The following is a 17,089-nucleotide window of genomic DNA, read 5'->3' as shown; positions in this document are numbered from 1 at the left end:
TTGCTGTTTGAAGCTGCTAAACTTGGGGATAATTTGTCACATAGCAATAGATAATTTATACCGGCTCTTCAGGCAAATGTTCTAGCTTTCAGTCTATGCTGTTTTTATGATAAATTCTGTTTAGATCATTCTTTCCTTTGGATATTAATTTAATTACTTATGCAAAGTTTTCTTTAAATTTTTTTTTGAGAGCAGGAAGTGGCAGTTGTCAGTCTTATTCATAATTATATCATCATGTGCCTGGCACCCAGATAGATGCTGTTATGGGGTATGGAAGTTTGTCAACTCCAAATCTCATGTTGAAATGTAATCCTCAATGTTGGAGGTGGGGCCTAGGTGGGAGGTGTTTGAATCGCGGCAGCAGATCCCTCATGAATTGCTTAGCACCATCCCCTTGCTGATGAATGAGTTCTTGCTGGGTTAGTTCACAAAAGAATGTGGCACCTCCCCCCACCTCTCTGTCACCACGTGATGCACTGGGCTTCTCTTTCACCTTCTGCCATGATTGCAAGCTTCCTAAGGTCCTAACCAGAAACAGAGGCAGGCACTATGCTTCCTGTTCAGCCTGCAGAACCATGAGCCAACTAAACCTCTTTTCTTTATAAATTATCCAGTCTCACATATTCCTTTAGAGAAAGGCAAGAACAGAGTAACATAGATGCTAATATACATTTACTGAATTTGACCCTTCCGTCTTTTTCTACCTCTCCTAGTTTATAATTTACTCCTCATTTTCTATATTGCCATTTCTTTAGTGAATGAATAGTTAGGAAACCTGCTAGTCTAGTTGGCCTTGACCTTTCTGTCTTTTACCCTGCTTCCCTCCTCTAGAGATTCACTACTGCTGTCGCATTTGAGGCAAATCAGCATCACGTCTCTCTTTCTCAGGGTTTCTTCAGTGGAGCTAAGTCCATGTGTGCTCTTCCACCTTACTCCTGCCTGAACTGGGGGTGCGGCTTCCTTCACTGGGGGGACTGTGCTGCTATGTAACAACAAGAGACACTTCATCATCTTTTTGTCTTAATTATAATACTAAAAGAAAATTGAGTCCCTGGAGATGTTAACTAAGTCTGTAGTCACTGTGAAATACAGAAGCAGAATAATAAGAACTAGGTTTCCCAAAAGAGGAAACATCATATCATAGAGATTCGAATTTGAATCTTAGCTCCACCAAGCTGTCTGACCTTATGGAAATTATTCAGCCTTCTTCAATCTCTTCCTCATTTGTAACTTGTAAATAATTTCTACTTACAGAGTTGTTTTAGGCATTATTCTTGATCTAGTATTCTGTCTATTCCATATTTTATTTTAAATTTATAACTTCGTTGTAATAGGTTGACTTCATGATTACATAATTACAATGATGATGTAAACTTTCCATTTTGACTGATAATTTAAATATAGCAAGACCATGGCATATTTAATTGTTAATAATCGATACTGCTATTAGCGCTTTCCTTTTATGACTTTATTGATGTCAATCAAACCAACAAAAATATTACTTCTCACCAACATTCAGAATCTTCCTCCATTTGCCTTTATTTGCTATACTGTCATCAAAGGGATCAAATATCGTAATGTGATATGATATTGGTGATTAGAGAACAGATGAATTGTTTCACTACTTCTAAACTCTTCAATAGTTCAGACATAATACTTTGAAAAATGTTTTCAAATCACAATAAGTCTACTGTAGTTTGAATGAAAAACATCACTGAAATAATCACGCATACATAAGAAAGAAAACTGATGCATGCCTATTACCTTATAAGTTTACATTGATAGGAAGGTAAAAACCTATGGTAAAATTGTATTTAAAAGACAGTCTAATTTTTTTTTTTAAGTATGCAGAAAGTGCTCTAAAAGTTTATTTGCCAAAGATTTAACATTAAAACAAATAAGATATAAACATATAAAAATTCCTAGTCTTAGAGGCTTAAAATAGTTATTTGCAAGAAAGAACTGGGTGCCGAGAAAACTTTTAGAGATTATGTAGTTTAAGGGAAAGCCAGGTCTGGAGAGGCTAAGTGACTGCCTAAAGTTAAGGACAGAGCACCAGGATGTGACTTAGGTCAGACTAACATTCCAGGGCTCTTTCCAGGAAACTAAGCTGCCTTTCACGTTTTTGTTTGTTTGTTGAAAGAACATGTGCTCTTTGATTAATTGCAAAGGTACCACTATCTGCTTCCTACCTCTTCCTGGGACTTGTTAAATTGCTCTATCAGTTGTGTTTGAGCCAGCATTACTCTTTTCAGTTCATCTGACTTCTGTTTCATTTCCTTCCTCAAGTCTTCTGAAACTGAATCATTACTGTCAATTTCCTTCTTCAAGCGAGATTCAAATTCTGCAACCAAATTTTTAAGATTTTCAATTTCTTTTTCCTTTGACTCAGATTCTTCAGTGTACCGAATATGGGATTCGTGAAGTTTTTCTCTAAGAGCGGTCACTTCCTGTCTTAGATCTCTTGTAGCGCCTGTGATTAAGTCAGATATCTGTAAGATAAATCTCATATTAGTTTGTAGGCGATAGTTTCTAGGTAACCACAGAATTCTTACGGTTTTTAAGAGGTTTATTCTCATTAATCAGTGTACTCACTTGATCAGATGAAAACAAACCCATGACATGCAGGCCTTCAAGATTTTCTTTTTAAAAGACTAAAACATTTATTTTTCTACTTAAAACAGTATCACATTAATCACTTGGGAATTTTTGGAAATATATAAATTTCTGTGACTATATTAAGCTACAAAGGATAGGACAACTCTTTTTTTTGAGACAGGGTCTTGCTCTGTTGCTAAGGCTGGAGCGCAGTGGTGCAGAGGTGTAATCATGGCTCTCAGCAGCCTTGACCTCCTGGGCTCAAACGATCCTCCCAATTCAGCCTCTCCAGTAGCTGGATCACAGACTCATGCCACCAGGCCTGGTAATTTTTTATTTTTTGTAGAGATGGTGTCTCTCTATGTTGCCAAGGCTGTTCTTAAACTCCTGGGCTCAAGCAATCCTCCTGCCTCAGCCTCCCAAAGTGCTGGGATTACAGGTGTGAGCCACTGTGCCCAGTCTCAGTTAAAGTCTTGACAAATAGATCAGGGGCCTGTCTGGACCTAACTAGGTTGGCTTTGGGATCTCAAAATGCCTGATTTTTGGGGAATGCAAGGAGGAGAGCGCTAAAGTTATACTTTACCCTAAGTATACCAATAAATTTTTCTTTGACATAATTTTTTTTCTTTTTTGTAAATAATGGCGGGAGGAACTCCAGATACTATGCCTTCCAGAATAGTACTGCCCAACAGAGCTTTCTGTGGTGGTAGAAATATTCTATGTTATCCAATATGGTAGTCACTAGGCACATGTGGCTACTGACAGTGCTGGTAAATGTTTAACAACTGACTCTCAAAAAAAGAAAAAAAAGCAATATTTGTATCTAATTTCCATGGTGTAAGTACTCTAACCATAGCTCTCAAAAAAGAGTATTGGCTATTGAGCACCTGAAATACGACTAATGTGACCAAAGAACTGAATTTAAATTGTATTTAATTTTAATTAATTTAATGGAAACTTTCATAGCCACAGGTGACCTGAATATTCTGAAAATGTACTGCTTCTCAAGGTGGTACCTCTAGATAAATGAATGAGAGAATAACTTGGAGAAGCTTTTCCTCATAGCATGAAAGTCTTTAGAAAGGAAAAGACCTCTTGTTTTCTTTCTCCTTAAAAAACAAAACAACAAAACAAGAGCTGCTTCTAATGGAACATATCCTTATTACTTATGCTCAATTATTGTCATGTTATAAATATTAGCACAACAAGAAACTAGCCCACTAAGAATCTGGAAAACATTCACAGACCAAGGTTCCAAGGACTTTGTGAACTATTACATAAAAAGAGTTGTGTATCCAAAATTTGTTTCAAATGTTAAATTTACAGAAAGAATAACTTGTGTGAGAAGTCTCTTCACCATAGTTCATAATTTTATAAATTAATATTCTATTATCTTCAATTAATCCAGGAGGGAAGAAGGTCACTGTCAGGTCTGTACAGTGGTTTCCATCACCCAGAGGAGAGCTGACATTGAAATAAAGCAAGTTATCCTTGGGAGAAGAGGTTCACATAACCACAAATATGTTTTTATTTTTTAAAAGGCAGTCAACATTTAAAGATCAGGAGGTTTCACTTACAAAACGTGGATTTATGACTTCTTTTGAGAAACTGTAACATCTGGCAAGTTCCAGCTTGCCTGTCTGCGTTCTCCTGCTGATGGGATCCTGAACCACCCAGGGCTGCAACAGCAGTCACAGAGTGAGAGGAGGAAGAAAAGGGGAGACTCAGTGAAGCCTGGGGCATCAGAAGCCAGGAAGCAAGAGGTGAGAACCCTCTAGGGGAGGCAGAACCTTGGGGGAGCCAAGGCTGTAAGCTTGTAGCACATGCTCCATTGCCCCAGTAGGATTTCACTTACAAAACTCAAGTTCAAAGATAAAAATCACTACAAATTTTTTTTCTTTTAGAAAAGGGGGTCTCACTCTGTTGCCCAATCTAAAGTATAGTGGTGTGATCATAGCTCACAGAGGTCTTGAACTCCTGGGTTCAAGTGAACCTCATGTATTAGCCTCCCAAGTAGCCTGGGTATTAACTGGTATGAACATACTACAGGTATGAACCATCACACTAGGCTAATTAAATCTTTTTTTTTTTTTAAATAGAGACAGAGTCTTGCTATGTTGTCCAGGCTGGTCTTGAATGCCTGGCCTCAAGTGATCCTCTTGCCTGGGCCTCTCAAAGTGCTAGGATTATAGGCATGAGCCATTATGCCCAGTTAGCTTATTAAGAATTTCAAGGTATACCTGCAGAGCATTACATCCAAAGCATGAGACCTTTCTGAGTGTGGGAGCATGTGCTATTGCACTGGTTGTACACATGTAGCTGGTGCTGCCTGTTGTTCACAATGGACTACTGAAATGGATGTACCATACCTCCTGTACACAAATGTAGAAGCCATTAGGTCTTGTCTGATGCTTAATTAACACAGACTCTTTATGCATGTATTCAAAATGTTATTTCCACACTAGGTCTTGACTAATACACATATGCACATACACACTCTACACTCAAGTCCTATAAAAACAGGAAAACTTTAACAAAACCTTTAGTATTTAGAACATACTGCTTAAGAAATTTAGGGAGATGTGATTACATTTTTAAAATATTTCTCTTCATTCAGAAATGTTGAGAATGAAAAATATCTGCAATGAAAGGGTATATGCTTTAGTTGTTGGGAAAATTTTAATTATGTAAAATACCTCATTATCTTTTGATGTTGGATATTTGAGGTGTTGAAATATCTAGCCATACTAATTTTTAGTCATATAATTTATGATGTTTAAAAAATAAGTTTATTCCAGTAGAAAAAATCCATACATAGCTAGATTACATGCTTGTATAACTTATCTCAGTTATCCATTCTGGAGAATTAGCCAAACCATCTTACCTGCCTGGCTAAAACCAAGACACAGTGACCATGAGTGAAAGCTACTGGAATCATAAATACTGTAGTGTTCTAAGGCGAAATATACAACATCTGCAGTTTCAAATCTGTTAAATAATGATGAACGTCATAATTACAGACCTTCATTTGTAGTTCCTCTTGTTCTTTCTTATACTTTTGGATTATATCTTGGTGTTTTTCTTTTTCAATATCAAGTTGCAGTTTCGTTTCTTCCTTAAAGAGAAGAGCTTGCTCTTCAAATTCAACCAAGTGTTGGGCCCTTTCCTTGGCAAGTTCTGCTTCAATCTAGAAATGGCATTTAAAACACATGTAAAACCATTTTACCTTAAAATAAGTACATTAAGCTTATTTTCAAACTCTAAGTTTTAAAATGTTCTGACATTAAATTTTTAATTAAACTATTTTTAAAATTCTAAAAAATTATGTGACTTAAAACTTGGGCCAGAAAAACTGACCTTGTGCCAAATATTCCACCACCTTCTAAGACCTGAAAAATTAGTAGAGGAGTTAGAACTATACGACAGTTTTCAGAAATACTAAAAGCTTAGTTACTTGCTCATTTATACTGTGAACTCAGTCCTTGCCAGCAACTCAGAAAATTAAAGTTTTGTTTTTAAGCAGATTTTGAGGGCTTTAGACTAAGTTCTGCTTAAAACTCAGAGGGAATACAAAGTACAAATGTTGATTTTTCAAGTGGCCCTTTCTTGATGGAGGTCATAGAAAGTTTTGGAGTCACGGATTGTCATTTTAATGTGACTAAAGTGGGAAGGATGATTAAAGGAAAAGAGTCAGTAATGCCGTACAGATGGTCTCCAACTTACAATTGTTTGACTTCTGATTTTTTGACTTTATAATGGTGAGAAAGCAATATGCATTTTCAGTAGAGACTATACTTCAAATTTTGAATTCTGATCTTTTCCTGGGCTGTTGATACACAGTATGATACTCTCTTGGGATGTTAGGCAGTGTCAGTAGGCTGCAGCTCCCAGTCAGCCATGTGCTCATGAGGGCAAACAACTGATACTGTACAGTGTATGTACTGTGTTGCCAGTATTTTTTAGATATTGTGTTTTCACATTCCATCATGTCTACAGAGTACCCATTTTTGACTTACAATACCTTCAATTTATGATGGGTTTATCAGGATGTAACTCCACTGAAAGGTGAAGAGCATCTGTATCCATACTTTGACTCAGATAGCATCATAATGCTAGAAGGGACCTTAGAAATCCCCTAATTCAATTTCTCATGTTTCCATGAATTGTGGAAAGAATAAGCAAGAAATCTGGATGCAGATGAAGTTGAGTTTAAATCCTGGCTCTTAATCCTGGCTCTGCTACTTGCTAACTGAGTGATCTTAAGTTTGTGACTGTAACCCTTCCTGGTAGGGTTATAACTAGTTCCCTTAGGGGTTGTTATGAGGATTAAAGGAGGCACAGCTTCTGTGTAAAGCTCTAACATGAGTAGGAATTTAATAGTCAGTGGAGAGTACTTCCACACTCTGATCCTTCAGTCTCTACTACTGACTCCATACTAAATGACTGACTGCTGGGTGCCTCACACCTCCAGAAACTATAACTCACTCCTTCCCCAGAAGGCATTTCCATTTTCAGACAGCACTAAGCATTAGGCAGTTTTTCCTGTAGTTGAGCCAACATCTCTCTCCATGTGGTTTTTAACCATTGGTTTTGGCTCTGCCTACTGAAACAGGAAAGAGAACAAATCTATGAGTACTGGAGTAATTTACTCCTGGGAGTTCATCTAGAGAGACTGGAGAAGGCAATCTCAGTGACAGGCTGGCTCTGGGCTTACACTGTGCCAGGATTATAAACTCTAAGAAAGGGTAAAACCAGGTAAATCGGGAGAAAAACTCACAACTGATTGGGACTGTGTGATTTAGGCCACCAAGACAAGGAAAGAGATCAACCTAAATTTCTCAAGGGAACAATGAAATCAGGTTCAAGGACACAAATTTTGCTAAGAAAGTTAAAGGAAGTCCTTTACATTAAATAAAATACTAGATGGAAGACTAGCCCCAGTGTGGGGTCAATTGGTTTTATTGTACTGGGTATAAGATTGAGCATCTGCCTTAAGGGAAAGTAATTATGTTTATACAGTATTGGATTTTAGCCCTTTCAAAATAAACTTCTGGATTGTTTGGGATAATAGGCTACTGATGATCTTTTAGCGACATTACAGAATTACAGAATTACTCGGATGGGCTGCTCTCAGACTGCTGAAGACAAAGGAAGTCTCAGGGGCACTCAGAAAAAAAGAAGACTTCTTTTGAATTTCAGGTACGTAAATCCACTTTGCCTCCTGGTAGCCATTTAGATAATTCACAGGTGCCTCCAACGAATTGTATGACCCAGAAATCTTGTAACTACACTCCTCCCATAGCCTGTTTCTCCCCCTTATTTCAGGACACAGCTCTACCATTCATCTAGTTACTCAAGTCAGTAACTGGAACATCATCTTTCACACCTCTCTCCTTTACCCTCCCCACCCAATCCAACACAAAATCCTGTTCATTTTACCTTCAAAAGATGCTTTGCATCCATTTCTCTATGTCTCAACTTTCATTAGCACTTCCCGATCACTTAGTTCTGGCCACCATCACTTCCTGACCCGCCTCACTTTCACTCCTGCTTCACTCCAACCCATGCTACGACACACAGCACAGTATTCTTTACAAAGTATAAATTAGGTTTTTTAAATTCCTTCTTTGTGGTTTCTCAAGGCATTAATATATCAAAACTCCTCTATATGAGCTTTTACAGGGCCACTACTAGCCCATATGACACCTTTGTGTAAACTGACAAAGCACCCCTTCCTTAGATGAAAACAGTCTCATGCCAGGCATAGGACTTGATGAGCAGAGTACAGGCTAGATTCCAGCTCCCTTTGTTGCCTTGGCCTGGTGCAGGCTGCAACTTAAACACTGTATATGGTGGCAGTCCTGGATTCCTCCAGTCTGGCTGCCACTACTTTTCTCATTTGATCACTGTGCTTTGACCACACTGGCATAGATATGTCAAGAATATAAGAAAAGAGAAACCAAATGTAAAACATTTGGAAAAATTGGAAGGCATAATATTAATATAAAAGTCAATAATCAATAACATTCAATTATTAATTATTAATAAATAATAGTCACATAGTTCTTAATAATTATTAATAGTAATCAATAATAAGTGAATAATATAAGCATTAATCATTCATAAGATGCTCTGAGACTATTAATAAAAAAGCAACAAGCTATTTTGAGAAGCTCAAGAAAAATGTGTATTGAGGTGCTAAGATATCAAGTATTTTAAAAAATCTTGTGTGGTTAATTAGTAGAGTTCAATAGCTATTTTAGGACAAAACGACATCTTTCCAAATATGGATTGATTGCTCAAATTAAGACAGTGAGAATATATGCAAACTTGGTGGAACAAGACAAAAATTAGATGACAGAAGGACTTTAGAAGAACCTTTAAAAAAAGTTTTCAAAAATTATTATGGAGATGAGGTGAATTAGAAAATCAGCAGGGTTCCTTTGATGAAGTTGAAACGAAGTATTCAGGGAAGAAAAGGTGATGGCTGATGGCTCGAATGAGTTGAATGTTTTGTTTTACCTGAGTTAGAAAGCAAGATCTTCTTGCCCCTGAACTATTCCTTGAACTACTGTAGGTAAAGAGACAAAACAAGGAAGGAATAAATATACGGACAGTGGGAAAGAACAAGCACTGTAGACAAAAGGGAGAAGAATGATTGACTATTGCTAGCTTGATTTTTAATTTGCACAGTCTGAGAAGGAGAAGCAAAGTGATGAGCTTCACATGGGATTTCAAACATTTAGGAAAGCTGCAATGGGATGCTAAGAGCCATCTGAATGTGTTGACGAGTTAGCACAGAGAAATGAGATTACTGGTTCCTTCATGATCTGATTAGTTTGAACAAAATGGTGAGCCCATAAACACAATGATTTGCTTAAGGGGTGTATTATTTGCCTTTGAGTAGGTGCATTCATGCCAACTTGCCATGTTTTTATTTTTAAATGTTGATATGAGCTGATAATTTAAAATATTTTAGATGACAGGAGTGATGTTTGAGCAAAATGAATAAATTTGTTGATGGCGTACATATAAAGCATGAAACACTTTGTACAATAACTAGTAGTAATTTTGATAAGGAGAAAATTATGATTTCTAAAAAAGCAAGAGTAACATTAACTTAAGATTCACACAAAGTAAAATCAATTATTACCTTTGTACACATCCTAGGTTTTAATTATTTTTGTTTTTTATTTATCTATATCCTCTTCTAGCTCAAACTCCATCTCCTCGGTGAAGGCCTCCAGATGACTCCAGAGCATTCAGAGCATTGTTTTTAAATTTCTTTTGTATTTGTTGTTAAAATGCATAATTAGTATTTTATAAAATCTGTATCTAATACCAATATGCAAAATACTGCCTTTTCACTATTTTCCAAGTGAGATATTTGTGGTTGACTTTGTTATTATCATTTTCTTATTGAACATGGAGCCAAACACCATGTTTGACCATTTATTACTCAATGATACCTTTAAAACCAATGGGAATTTTAGTTGCCAAAGTAGGAATCAAATAATTTGCTTATGTTTGATATGCATATATAATTTTTAAAGATATATCTCCTAAAGTAAATTATTATACTATTTTACAAAAAAAATACTGATTGCAAATTATTACAATACTTCAGATTATTTCTGAAATAGCTACTGAATAAATAATAAAAGCAGATGATTATTCAAAATAGAATTTGCAGTTGAAAAATGAATGCTAAGGAATCAGAATATGTAGGCTGCAGGTCAAATCCTGTCAAGAACTGTGTGAACTTAGGATGGAAGGAGAGAATGTTCACTGAGTAAATGAATACAAGCTAGGGTAGTATGGTATAGGACACTTTCTATATATTAACTCTTTTAATTCTTACAACAACTCTGAGAATAACATATAATAATAGAAGTATTACTCCCATTGTCTAGATTAAGAAATAGGCTCAGAGAAGTGAGTAACTTCACCAAGATCATAGAGCAACTACAAGGTGGAAAGGATATGTATACTTAGGTGTTGCTGGTGAACTCTATAGCTCAGTGTATTTAGTTTTTTTTTCATGTAACCTGTCCCCTCCACCCCTACATCTATACAGCATAGTGGGCTCAGGGAATGGACTTGGTATTTATTTAGTTTCAAAATATTTGAGGATTGTCCAGATCTGCTAATGATTTCTAACTTTATTTCATTATGGTCAGAGAAAATACTTGTCGGAATCCTTTTAAACTTGAGACTTATTTATAAGCCAAAATATGTCGATTTTGGTAAAAGGTCATGTGCACTTGAGAAAAATGTGTATTCTGCTGTCAAATTGAGAATTCCATACATATCATTTAGGTCAGGTTTGTTAACAATATTGTTCAATGTATCTGTTAATAAATTTATACCATTTTCCATTGTATAAATCCTTACTCTTTGGCTATTTTTCTATCAATTATTGAGAAAAGGAATTGATATCTTAGGCTCTAATTAGTGAATTTATTTCTCCTTACAGTTCTATCAGTTTTTGCTTCATGTATTTGTAAGCTCTGTTATTAGGTGAATGAACATTTAGGGTTATTATGTCCTCCTGGTGAACTGACCCCTTTGTCATTATTAAATATCTTTCTTTAATCCTAGCAAAATATTAAGTATTCTGATTTCTTTGCTCTGAAATCTACTTTGCCTGATAGTAATATAGCTACTCCAGCATTCTTTTTTTTTTGAGACGGAGTCTTGCTCTGTCGCCCAGGCTGGAGTGCAGTGGCACCGTCTCTGCTCACTTCACCTCCTGGGTTCACGCCATTCTCCTGCCTCAGCCCCCTGAGTAGCTGGGACTACTGGCACCCGCCACCACACCCAGCTAATTTTTTTTTTTTTTTTTGTATTTTTGGTAGAGATGGGGTTTCACTGTGTTAGCAAGGATGGTCTCGATCTCCTGACCTCGTGATCCACCCGCCTCAGCCTCCGAAAGTGCTGGGATTACAGGCGTGAGCCACCGCGCCTGGCCTCCAGTTTTCTTTTGATTTGTGTTTCCATTTTTTACTTTTAATCTATGGTGTCTTTATAGTAAAGTGCATTTCTTGAGAGCTTATTTAGAAGTTCTAGCAGGGGAGGAGCACAGCTACTCATATACCCTTTACAGAAGAATGGTCCTCCTCTATCAAGGAAGGTCATCCTCTTCCACCAGAACACGTGTAGCTTCAAGAAGGTCACATGTAAAGCAGTAAGGGAGGATGGGGATACCTGCTTAGCCAGCCAGATCAGCCAGATCAACCCTGGCAATCAACAGGGTGTGATAGATGTCACAGTCAGATCTTCCTCACATCCTAAAGTACATTTCTTATAGTCAACATATAGTAAGGTGTTGCATTTTTTATCCAAGATAAACATCTCTGCCTTTTTAATAGAATATTTAGACCAGAGCTTAGCCAACTATGGCCTACAGACTAAATTCAGCCATGCCCATTCATTTGCATATTGTCTATGGTTTCTTTTATATGTTACAATGGCAGGGTTGAATGGTTGTGACAGAGACTGTATGTCATACAAAACCAAAAATATTAACTAACTGGTCCTTTATAGAAAAAGTTTGCTGATCTCTGGTTTAGATCATTTCCATTTAATGTGATTATTGATATAATTAGCTTTAAATCTACTATCTTGCTATGTTTTCCATTTGGCCCATCTCATATTTTTTCTCTTTCCCTTATTTTCCTGTCTTCTTTAGGACTGGTATTTAAAATTCAATTTTGTCTCCTTTATTGGATTATTATCTATAATTTTAGGGTTTGGAGAATACAAACTCAATACAGTCTACTTTCTAATGATATTATCACTACACATATTGTATAAGAATCTCACAGTAATAATATATTTCCACTTCTATCCTCTCAGCCATTGTGTTATTATTGTCATATATTTTGCTTCTATGTTATAAATCTCACCAATTATATTTTTAAAAATTTAAATAATGAAAAAAGACCCATATCTTTACCCACAGTGTTACCATTTCTGGTTTTCTATGTTCCCCTGTGTAGATCCATATTTCCATCTGGTATAGCTTTCCTTCTGACTAAAGGACTTCTTTCAACATTTTTTATAGTGTGGGTCTATTGGTAATACATTTTTTCAGTGCTTTTTGAAGGAAAGATTTTTTCACTTGGTATGAATTCTAGGTTGACAGCTTTCCTCACTGCCCCCCAACCTTCTTTTAGTACTTTCAAATCCTACTTTTTTTGCTTGCATTGTTTCTGATTAAAAAAAAAATCTGCTGTCTTCTTTCCTCTCTATATAATGTCTTTAAAAAATCCAGTTGCTTTAAAATATTTCTTTTTATTACTGTTTTGGACAACTGGATTATAATTTCCCTTGGTGCACTTGGTTTCTTGTGCCTGAGGCTTATTGAGCTTCTTAAAACTATGGGTGTTTAGTTTTCATTAAATCTGTAAAACTTTCAGTCATTATTTCTTCCTTTTTTTTTTTTGGTTCCCTCTTCTGTCTCTTGTCCTTCAGGAATTTCAATTACAGATATATTGGGCCTCTTGAATCTGTCTCATGGCTCACTGATATTCTTTTTGAGTTGTTTGTTTGTTTTTGTTTTGGAGTCTATCTTGTTTTATTTAAAAAGATTTTCTATTGCTGCATCTTCAAGTTCACTAAAGTTTTCTTCTGGAATGTCTCTTCTGCCATCAGTCCAATCCAGTGTACTTTTAATTTCAGATAATCTAGTTTTCGTCTCTCAAAATTCAGTAACTGGTCTTTTTTATCTTCCATTTACTTAACATGGTCAATTTTTTCTTTAGCTTTTGGGTATATGGATTACAGTTATCATATTTGTTTTAATGTTTTTTTCTGCTAATTCTCATTTCTGCGTTAGTTTTTATTTACTGATATTTCTTTTCATTCTGGGTCAGTTTTTATTTACTGATATTTCTTTTCATTTTGAGCCCTATTTTCTTGTATGTTTCCATGGATGGCAATTGTTCACTATATGCCAGACATTGTTAACTTGGTGCTAGATATTTTTGTATTCCTATGAATATTCTTGAGCTCTGTCCTAGGATGCAGTTAAGTTTCTTGAAATCAGCTTGATTATTTTAGGTCTGCCTTTTAAAATGTATTAGGCAGAATCAAATCAGCATTTCATCTAGGCCTAATTTTTCTCAACTTGTGATGCAAGACCCTTTTCAGCACTCTACCCAAGGCCTTATAAATTACAGGTTTTCCAGTCTGGCTGATGGAAATGCAAATCACTGGCAATGTGTGAGTATTCAATACTCTCTCTGACTCGGTCTGTCCCTGGCTTTGTGTGCTTTTCCCACATGTACACTTTGATCATAAACATATGCAAGGGGGGACTCTTTGTAGATCTCCAGTGTTCTTCCTTTGTGCAGCTCTCTCTCCTGTGAACACTATCCGTGAACTTTAGCCACCATGATCTCCCAGGACTCTGCAAGGTTTCCTCAACTCAAAGAATCTGACAGGCTCAAACTGGATTCCAACTCCCTGCACCATGACCTGAAATGTCTTTCAGGACACTAAGTTATAGCAATCACAGGGCTCACCTTGTTTGTCTTCTGTTTCCAGGAATCGCTGTCTTTCATTGCCAGATGTCCAATGTCTTGAAACCATTGTTTTCTATCTTTTCCTCACTGTTTTATTTGTTTTAGGTAGGAGGGTAAATTTGGTCCCTGTCACTCCATCTTGGCCAAATGCAGAAATATGGAACTTTGTATTTAGATACATGGAAATTGATTCTCAGCTCATTTCCTGCCTTTATAGCTTTAGTAAATTACTCAACTTCTCTAAGTCTTTTTTGTAATGTGCAAAATGGAAATAATAATGTCATAATAATGAAAATTACATTATTAATAGAGACAAATTTTGTTATCTAGATTAGTGGTTTATGAGATGATCTCTGCTGGCCACTCCTGACCCAAAATTTTCAGATTTTATTAATTCAATTTCTAAAACTGCATTTTAAAAAATATTAAAATTAAAGCATGTCCTCAATATTCCTCTGATCTATGTTTATTACACATAAATTAAAATTGATATTTTATAAATAACATCTGTGTCACATTTTGTATGTCAGAAATTATCCCTTTTAATTTTAATAATAGCATACTAAAATACATTAGGAATTATTAGGTCATTTGGTTCTTCAATTTTGAAAACTAATTTGAGATTTTTTTTTTTGTCTTCCTTCAAAATTGAAAATTGACTATTTCTTGAAGTAAACTTTTCTCACCTGCATTTTCACTCTCAATCTAGTTGCTTCTGTCAAGAAATAAGGTTTTTGTTTGTTTAACTACTGGTTTCTCAAAAGCTCTATGTACTATTTTAAATGAGGTCATTAGTGCAATTCTAAAATGTTCTTAAGTGTGATGTCTTGATGATAATCTAAGAAAATATTTGCTTAGAATTTGCTTATTGCACTAAAAAGTGATAGTGATTAAATAATGTAAGTTGATTATGTAAGCAGTGTGGCTATAGGATTTTTTAATTACAAAATTTTAACTAAATAGTAACAACATTGTACATTTAAAACCAATTTTAAAGGTTCAGCATGCACATTAATTTGCTTTCTTCAAGTAGTAATACTTAAATAAAAATCCATGACAATTAGTAAATATGTAGTTATTTAAAAATGTGCCATCCTTGTTACATAGCAACTATTGATCTTATTATGTGCTTTTTACATACTCTAAAATAATTAAGCGCAGACACAAATTGCTATCTACTTTTTTGCATGTTAAAACCATTTAATCTATGAAGTTTATTTTAATATGTGTATTATATATTTGTAAAAAGAACATTTCATTCTTTGGCAAAGGCACAGTGACCCAAGAAAGAGATGACAATGTCATATTAATGATTCTCCTTTCTCATGAGACTTTTAGATAACTTTTTATTCATAGTCTCAATAGCTAACATAGCCAAGGCATAATTATTAGTTCTTTGCTTTCCTGGTCTGGATCTTGATTTACTGCTAGCTAAATTATAACATTTATTAACAAGAAGTCATGTCCTTTCAACCAAATGAAATGTCCATTTATACTATAGAAAATTATACATGCCAAAATACCTCTGCAATATAATTAATTCATTAGAAAGATATCATGGTCCTAGCAAGAACTTATAGAATATTATATAGAATTATTTTTACCACCAAATTAACTTAATAGCATAAAGCAAGACATAAATGCTTTTATATGTCAGATGCTAACACTAACTTGTTCTACTCTGTTAGCACCTCAAGACAGGGTACAGTGAACAGAAGTACTAGAGGGGATCATAAACAGAGACTTTTTCTCCAGCGAAATGTATCCGAAAACCTCTAGTGGGGTATGAATATGGAGATGGGAAATTTCTACAAAAGCAAAAGCAGGAAAGTTTACTCCATTATATTAAGAGAAGGAGCTCAGGAGTTTGAGAAGCGGAATGACTCTGAATCTCTATCCACATTTATTCCATTAGTAAAATTTCTGAGTCAAAACATGGGAAGTTTACAATATCTCGGTACATATTGACAAACTGCTTTCCAAAAAGGTTGCTTTAATTTCTAGTCCCTTAAAGAGTAGGTATGAGAGACGATCTCACTAGATCTTAACCACAGTGTTAAACTATTCTATCAGTTGGATGGATAAACAATCTTTCATTGTTCTAATTTGAATATTTTGGATTATACAAAATAGGGCTGATAATCTTCTTTTTCAATTTTTACACATAGATTGGTAAGAATAGGGAAAGTGAGTAAGTGCAGACCTGTTAGTTGAATACCCTGAGGCTAATTAAAATAAGAAAGAATTAAAGAAGCTGGGCCTCAGAGAAGAAGGAAAAGAAAAGGCTTATGCTACAAAATAAAACAAAATAAGAATGAGACACAAATAGCAACATTAGTCCATATTCTCCAATTTTGTTTTGGTCCGTGTGGTACTATTGTTACAGTGATCATTTTTACTATATCCTGACTGTGTACCCTGATGGAGAAGGGAAGGGGTACTTATTTTTAGAGGGCTACTGTTGGCTGAGTATGGCCAACTGTTTGAAGACTGGAAATGAAAGCGACAAATTTAAAATTGTCCTGAGCCAGCAAGAATACCTAAAGGGTTTCAGTATGCTGGATGGTAGAGTGAGGGATTCCTAGTAGAGATGTTAGTTTGAAGGAGGCCACTGCTTGTTGCTGAGGCTACAAGTTATGGGGTTCAATCCCCAAGGAGAAGAATCTGATAAAACCCAAACAAGTTGTCGGGACTTCAGTCAAACAATCTGAATTTTGGCAACCAGCTCCATTTCTAGAGGAAAATTTAAGGCATAATAAGAAAACTAAGGCAGAAGGCCAGTGCTAGGCATAGATACCAGTCATGGAAGAGAGTAAGTTGGGAATGCTTTGGGTCAGTGTGTAGAATATGGCCCAGGGATCAATCAAGGAGTACTGGAAGTTTATGGCAGAAAGATGACTGCTTTTAACTCAATGACTAGAGCTGTGGATGACCTGAGAAGGTACGGACTAACAATTTTTTAA

General features: G+C 35.7%; 1 protein-coding gene across 1 annotated transcript in view; it reads right to left on the bottom strand.

The window, feature by feature from the left end:
• LOC105535542 (leucine-, glutamate- and lysine-rich protein 1) overlaps window positions 1–17,089 on the bottom strand; it is a 67,647-nt gene that overhangs the window by 15,767 nt on the left and 34,791 nt on the right. Inside the window, exons 5-6 of the mRNA XM_011974658.1 lie at window positions 5,621–5,785; window positions 2,193–2,492 (exon numbers count right to left, since the gene is read on the bottom strand). Coding sequence (XP_011830048.1) covers window positions 2,193–2,492; window positions 5,621–5,785 — 465 coding nt within the window. The remainder of the gene's footprint in view (window positions 1–2,192; window positions 2,493–5,620; window positions 5,786–17,089) is intronic.

The sequence above is a fragment of the Mandrillus leucophaeus genome, unplaced genomic scaffold (genome assembly GCF_000951045.1).
Source record: "Mandrillus leucophaeus isolate KB7577 unplaced genomic scaffold, Mleu.le_1.0 Scaffold1477, whole genome shotgun sequence".
Taxonomy (NCBI): domain Eukaryota; kingdom Metazoa; phylum Chordata; class Mammalia; order Primates; family Cercopithecidae; genus Mandrillus; species Mandrillus leucophaeus.
Note: the sequence above shows the minus strand (reverse complement) of the source record. Positions and strands in the feature narration are given on the sequence as shown.